The 8,140-nt window shown below is 35.4% G+C and overlaps 1 protein-coding gene across 1 annotated transcript; it reads right to left on the bottom strand.

Annotated features, from left to right (window-relative positions):
- Window positions 1–1,244: 1,244 nt before the first annotated feature.
- Window positions 1,245–6,073, bottom strand: LOC104082631 (bromodomain-containing protein 9-like; the record flags this gene model as incomplete). The annotated part of the gene is made up of 5 exons (XM_009585833.1): window positions 1,245–1,406; window positions 2,163–2,330; window positions 3,990–4,092; window positions 5,482–5,553; window positions 6,035–6,073. Coding segments are annotated over 5 exons (483 nt in total), but the record flags the coding sequence as incomplete, so codon positions are not given.
- Between the last annotated feature and the right edge of the window lie 2,067 nt (window positions 6,074–8,140).

Raw genomic sequence — 8,140 nt, 5'->3', positions numbered from 1 at the left:
GAAAAAGGCGGCAATTAGCGTATAAAGGGGAAATGGCAGCCGCCAGTTTCATAACTGATTGAACATAAAATAACATGTAATAGCTAAACAGAAAACACATATCCCTAAGAAGTGGGGTGGGGGAGGGGCTGTGAAGAGGCATCTCGCAGGGGGAGGGAGAGGAAACAGTCCAGACAACAAATACCTAGTTTGAGTGAACAGATCTTCCTATTTAGACTTTATCAAGACTTCGATATCAGTTATCTGACAGACTTCCTTGTTGGTTCCTAGAAATTCAGTTAATTTTGTTTACAGCTATATGCAGCATGATGAAATTTATCTTTTGAAGCAGCACAAAAATTCAGACCAAAAACTCCTAGTATTTCAGACCTAGTAAAGATAAGGAAGGAAATTTTCTCCCGGCAAGAACAAGATCTTTGCAAACATCAAAAGTGGTTTTGTATTTTTATTAATATTTACAAAATATTGTAAATTCGTAACATTTGTCCAGCTTGTACATATCAATGGTACAAAATCCCCCAGTTACATCAGTACTGAATTATAAAAGTTTTGTTTTACAATTACTGAAAAGCACACCTTATCCAGTATTTTTTCCATCCAAGTAAATATACACATCAAATTAAAAAATAAGTATTATATTTTCTTTGTGTTTCAAGACACATGGGATCACAAAAACATCCATCTTTTTTAGACCCAGGGTAGAATTCTCGTAGTGAGCATTTTAATGCAACTACCAAGTAGTATTACTCTCAAATTAAGTATTCTCTAGAGTGATTAAAAAAAGATTTAAAAATACGGGGAAACAGAAACAACTTCTACCGATTATTAGGGTTAGGAGATGGGAAACATAATAATGATCACAATTCATGCAGTTCTGTCACTGCTGAAATAAAATATTCCTCCTTGAAGATGTTCAAGTTAAGACCTGAACAGAACTGGTAGATAACTCTACCAGAAACATTTAATGACCGCTGCCATGATACTGCGAAAATGATCACTTTTTAGTTTCTATAAAATACAAAGTTTTCTAACACATTATTTGTTGTTTTTCAGTCAAGATTCACACATCAGTAGACAATGACCTCCCTCAACAAACAAATCAAAAACAGGTTTTGGTGCATTGCTAACAACATGATGTAGTAAGTAGGGTTGGTTTTTTTGTTTGTTTGTTTAATCCAGCATATATGATAATATTATATAGAATCCTCATAGAAAAGAGGACAAAACTGAGGTTTCTGCCATGGACAAAAACTTTATAAAAACATAATACAATTGAAATACAAAATAGATATAATACATGTCAGATTAATTAGTAGTGGCATTTGAGGTTTCTGGAGACTGAAGAAATTCATAGGGATCATGAACCATGTCTTGCTGTTCTCCAACACTCAGACGAGAGGGGCTTCCTGTAGAACATGGAAAAAAAAATCAAAACCTTAAAAAGTACAGTAAAATAATGGAGATATATTTATGTATACAAACAGCATGGTTATTTCACATGTTCCTTTCAGACTTTCAAATCAAGACAGACATTTAAATGATATTTAAACAGGAGATTTTGAAAGAGAAATTGCAAGATTCTTCAGTAATTTAGATCCTTTTTGAAAAAGCGGTCATTATTCTATTACTGAGTTGAAAAATTACACAAAATGTAACTGAATATCATCCAACCAACATCTCCTACCTTCTCAGAAATGGCACCAAATTGTTAAGTGGTATGTTACCCTATCATCCTGTCTTATCACTGAATTTTACAGCTGACAAATGGAAGGCTATTGTAGAATCCCACCTGTTATTTGCTGCATACAACTATGCTGAAGTAAAATAAACGTTATATACTCCTTAGTATTTCTAAGAGCATAAAATGCAAGTGCATATAGGGATTTGCCAGTCAGTATCAATTTACTTCACAATTACTTCAATCATGCCTAATCAAAAAATAACTAACTACAATTAGTGTCCTTAATTCCACAGGTCAAAACTATGTCTTCTTAGTTGCCTTTGCCATGCATATTTAAAAATTAAAACATGATCCTGTAGTCAGCACACTGTTTTACCAGAGTAGTATCATGCAAAGATTTATGTAAATTAAAACATAAGTTTTAACCAGTTTCAATTAGAGCAGAGAAGTACTGCAACTTCTGTGACACAGGTAACTTTACCAAGATGATGTTGGTCTCTTTCAGAGGCATTGGAGAGGGAACTCAAATTGGATGACGGCCGGGATCCCACTCTGTCAGCCTGAGCTTCATGAAGGTCCTGCAGCAGCTTAGTTGTTTCATCCAGATGTAAATGGTTATCATCATGATCAAGCTCCTTCTTCACTTTTCCTAAGGGCCACCAGTTACCAACCAAAACCCATAATTATCACATGCAGACTGACTCATGAATTACCAAGTCACTATAAAAAATTCTAAAATAAATTAAGTGTTGTCTATTACATAAACCACCTCAATCTTGCATTTTCCTTTGCGCTTCTAAAAGGCAACAGCTGCAAATCTGTTTTCAGTTTCAAGAAATACATGTTGAAATGCATTTGGCGATACTGGAGGATGAAGAAGAGTGCTATGAGAAATGGCTGAAACTGAACTGACTCCCAGTATTTAAACAGCTATAAGAGCTTAATTTGTCTTCCTCTGTTAAACTCCAGACACAGAATAATGCATATAGTTTGCAGCAAAGGAGAGGAAGTCAGTAGGAAGATTAATTAAATATCTAACTTAAAATACAGTTAAACTAGAACATGTAATTTATGCAGGTGAAGAAATCCACATTGCAGAAGGTTTTAAGAACAGTATCTTCTCCAGCTACACTGATTTTATAGTAAACAAAATAAAATTGTGAAATGGGAAAGAACTGGAAGTGTGTGCCAACATACGCTGTTCTTTCATCTGAAGACTTAAAAAAAGTTTCCCTCAACTTTAAACAGGAAAATAAACTCCCTTCTCTTTGGGCTGTTATCAATGCAGACCTTGCTAACTTTGCAAAAATTACGATAAGAAATAATGCCATAAACTCTCTCTGGAAGCTAAGTAATCTAGAAGTATGATTATTTATAGAAAGACCAAAGAAGAAAAATATAAGCAGCTTTCAGTGGAGCAAGAAATGCATAGTAAGATTGATATATCTAAAAATTATGCATAAAAAAAGACATTTATTATTTTTTTACTGAACTGCAATAAAATTAGTGTGTGACAGCATAATCAGAGCTTATAATTGCTTTTCAAAGAATACTGCACCTATGGGAGAAATCTGTAGAAATCTTTTTTTTTTTTCTTTAAGCTTTCAATTACTTTAGTTATATTTTATAATAGGTATTTTGGTATCTTTCACATTCTGAATTAAAAGTATCTTAAACCATAAGCAGTATTTTTTGTTTCATGATGACATTTTTGAAGACATTTGACCAGCTCAGCAGCCTGCAGAAATGGGAACATTACTTCTTGTAATATTTAAAGACGGATACCTATCAAAGACCTGTATTTGAAACAACATCCTAATACTTTTATACAACTGCCTTATTTGAAGCTAAAGTCTTTCCAACACCTGAATTCTTTTGATTTTTGTTTTGGGACATTCCAAGTGGTGATATGATTGAGCTGCACATACTTACCTACTTCCCAAGTTATTTCAAAAGACAGCATATGAAGCAATAACATTTCTGAGCCAAAGCTCCACACTGATTGTTAAAATTTACGTTACTATGAATACATAAAAAACAAGCAAAGCTATCAAAATTGTGAGATACAAATACTTTGTTTTTTTCAGTGGTACAGGAAAAATTAGCTTGGCTATCACATGGATGTCTCAAAGGGAAAACAGACCAAGGTTTCTTTTATCTTGTACCAGCCCCAGACTTTTACCTATCTCAAATGTAGACTTATCACTACTTTTTGAACTACTTTTTTATTCTTAGCAAATCCAGATGTTATTTTGCCTAAATGGTACAACTAAACCATAACTGATGGCTTGTATATTTAATTACTTACCTAACGAACTTATCATAGAAATATCAAGAGATACATCTGAATATGGTTTCATAGAGAGAAAGTCTAAGTCAGAAGTGTTACTGTCTCCAGCAGATTCTCCAACCTATCAAAATATAAGAAACAAAGACTAGCAATAGCGACAAGTTGTCATAACAACTTTTTAACGTTTAAGGTAAATGCATACTCTCAAAAGCGTGCACCACAGCACTTGAGACTGAAACATCCATAACCATGTTGGCTAACCTGCAACTCACAGGCAGCTCAAACACGGTTGCAGGACAGACCAGTTATATGAATGGCAAAGGATCTGCAGGGTAGTCTAAATGTCTTTCATCTCATCATCCAGGACTGTTGAGACCAACATTACCGAATCCTCTGGGACTCAATTATATGCTCAGCTCATGTCTGTCCCATGGCAGAACCCTCACGGGGGGAAACATTATCAGTATGCCCCACCATCAACCCCTCCCAGATCCCCTTTTCCCTCACCTTCTCAATGCAATACTGGATTTACTGAAATTTTCAGTATGTGGCTAATAAAACCAGTAAGGTGGGCCACCCTATATCACCCAGTATCAGCTGGAGCTGGTCTCTCAAGTATTTTTTTCTATACATTTGGATAATGAAATACAGCCTGCACTACAACAATTTCATTTTTTCCATACCTGTTGCAATACTGCTATGTAACGACAAAAAGTAAGAGATCAAGTAAAAGTTGTTAAGCTTCAAAACACATTCTAACAGAATTCTCTGAGGTTGCCTATTCCAGCAGGAGGAATAAGACATGCAGGTAAATACACAACCAGGTATTGTGTTTTAGAAATATGAAACTTAGCACTTATTCATGAATTAACTTAACCAGTCACCTTCTAGAGAAATACAAACCTTTCCACAAAGCATGAGGAACATTTATAAAACTGTAAATTTTATTAATTTCTATAATGTAATCCATATAATTTTTATGTGAATTGACATGGAATACAGTGCATATCTTCTGTTGTCACAAATAATTTGCAAGATAAACCCTGTACCACTTAAAGAAAGATTTGATTAGTAGCTGTGAAAGCATAAGATACGCATTATTTACCTCTACTTTCTAACAGGCATTTTCAATGGATGCAGTAAAACTGATAAATACTACCGTTTTTTTCCACTTTTACAGCTGTTTGAACCTCAAATATTCATCAGCACAGTATCTTTCAGATTCCTAAGTGGTCTTTCTGCCTCTGAGATTTAGTTATGCATGCTGAATTAAACTGAAGAATACAGAACAACAGGACAAACAAAGCCACTAAACTAAAATAGACTGAATGTCAGAGAATCCATTTTAAGTACTGGAAACTTATTCTAGATACTGTAATTTTAATCTTTACCTCAGAGCATGTACATCCTTGCACTGAAACAAAATGAATGTCTCAATACTCCCTTTTTTTTGTTTTGTTTTGTTTTTGTTTTGTTTGTTTGTTTGTTTAATACACACAAACCATTTTACCATAATCTGTTTGGAAGAATCCGGACAGGTATTACGCAACTTGTGTTCTTCTTTTATTAGGACAGGCAGAACCTAAAGAACCAAATCGTATTTTAGATCTTAGCATTTCATAGCTTATACTTATGTTTCCCAAGAATACTCTTAGTTTGTGTAACTTACTGGTTTGCCATGATCAGATCCTAGGCCACAACAGAACACTATCACGTTTTCTGATGTTTGCATAGAACGTTTAAAAAAAAAAAAAAAAGGCTAGCTCTTCTCTAATGGGTGACCATATACATTCATGCAAACAATTTAGAACTAACCAGGACAGCCTCTTAGGACAACCTCTTTAGGACTAATCTAACAGCCTCTTCTTTATCACATGCTCCACTTACCAATCTTTTCAGTATTATTATACAGAACAGATGCACATTAAATAAAATTCAGAATTTGAATGTTGGAAGCCTAGAGAAGATCACTTTCTCTACTTTAAATGCCAAGAAACTTTTTCCAGTAAAAAACAAAACAAAACAAAACAAACAACCCCAGACTGAGTATCAGCATAACTTACTTTAACTTCATCCAGTGGTTTTACTGGGATGTTTCGCCTCTGGAAGGAAAGAATACTAACAATTACTTTTATTCAACATATGAGAAAGACCTCTCTCTCATACAATTTCAAGTATATTCAAGCTTCACACACAAACTGAGGCTAGAGACAGCTAACTTTTTCACATATCTGTAATGCAATTACAATGTAACAGTTTGTCCTGGTTTCGGCTGGAATAGAGTTAAATTTCTTCCTACTGCTGTGTTTTGGATTTAGTATGAGAAGAATGTTGATAACACACTGATGTTTTCAGTTGTTGCTAAGTTCCCTGCTAGTCAAGGACAGCTCCCATGCTCTACCAGGTGCACAAGATGGGAGGGAACATAGCCGGGACAGCTGGCCCAGTTGGCCAGCGGGGTATTCCATACCACGTGACGTCATGCTCAGTATATGAATGGTAGGCGTGATCCAGGAAGTACCGATCGCTACCTGGTTATCGGTCAGCGTGGGTGGTGAGCAATTGCATTGTGCATCACTTATTTTGTATATTCTATCATTACTACTATTATTTTCCCTTTTCTGTTCTATTAAACTGTCTTTATCTCAACCCACAAGTTTTTTTCACTCTTACCCTTCCGATTCTCTCCCCATCCCACTGGGGGTAGGGGGGGGGAGAGTGGGCGAGCGGCTGCGTGGTATTTGGCTGCCTGCCAGGTTAAACCACGACACAGTTACTGAGTTACTGTTTTGAAATATTTTATTATTACACATTTTAACTAATCTTAGTCCCCTTACACTACTTCTTCTGCCCATGAACTTTATATTCAAGTGCAGTATCATAGTCATTACCTCAGCAACTTCTGATTCCAAATCATTTAAGGTTGCACTTTCAGAGATATTCTTACTCAAATGTAGCAGCACAAAATACTCAAGCATAAAACACAATGGCACATCATCACTGAAACACACTTAATTGCACAAAATCTGTATATATCCACATATGTCACAACTGAACAGCATTGCTAAGTGGAAATAGCCATTGACCCTTTGAAAGGTATTCAGAAATTCTCATTTGGAACAGCATTCATAGAACAAGGTGGCAAAAAGGGAAAGGCACGTGTTTTATTTTAAAGCTAAGTTCAGTATGTTGTACACACACATTTCTAGATGTAGAAGAATATTCAAAATATTGTTTTTGAACTTTTTGAACTTTCAAATTTTTCTGAACTAATCCTTTACATTTCTTCCTGTTTCATATACAATCTTTTTCCAGTAGGGACTGGAAAAGATACCCAGAAAATTCTGAAGGATCCTCTGTATTTTTCATTCTATTGTCTCCTTTTCCCCAAACATTACCCACCCTATTCTACTTCTCAGTCTGCAGAGATTTAGCATAATCTCATTTCCACCATGCCAGGACGTCTGAGTACCTTCCATCCTCTCCCCTGCCTCCCTTTCTTTATACTTGAATCATTCAGAATGTCATCATTTTAAACAGCAGACAATTATTTCAATCTAAGAATGGTTTTCAGAGTGAAGATAACATGAAACAAGATTTTGCAGTTCCTGGTAGTCTATTTTTGTCTTGGGAATGCAAACACTCCCACTAGAATTATAGACACTTCTGAGAAAATCTCTTCCCCAGTCTTAGTATGAATCTCCTAAGTAAAGTGCTTTTGGAAATAAGTTAAAAGTTTTTCCTTCAGACATACTACATGAATTGAAAAGTTAGCACTGTTGGGTAACAGATACCTGTTACAGCAATATTAATCTATTCTCCAACATTGTTTCAATGTTCCAAATAATTAATCCTTCCACAGGGAATATATTTTGCATTTAAATTAAGAAAAAAAAAATCCGTAACAAAAGCATTGCAGTATAACTCAGAAGCAGATATGTAAGTCATGGCATTGAGTGACACGACTGCCACCATTCGGTTGGTTGGTCCCTCCTCCTCCCTGCTATGTTGCACCCCCCTGCCTCTTTCTTTCTGCAGTCACATAGTGAACCACACTGGAGAATTGATCTAGCTGGAGAAAAGAAAAGGATTACTTCTCTGCTGATTAATTCAGTTTCTAATTTGGTACACCACATGGTTGCATAGAATCATAGAATCGTTTAGGTTGG

The sequence above is a fragment of the Fulmarus glacialis genome, unplaced genomic scaffold (assembly GCF_000690835.1).
Source record: "Fulmarus glacialis isolate BGI_N327 unplaced genomic scaffold, ASM69083v1 scaffold1539, whole genome shotgun sequence".
Taxonomy (NCBI): domain Eukaryota; kingdom Metazoa; phylum Chordata; class Aves; order Procellariiformes; family Procellariidae; genus Fulmarus; species Fulmarus glacialis.
Note: the sequence above shows the minus strand (reverse complement) of the source record. Positions and strands in the feature narration are given on the sequence as shown.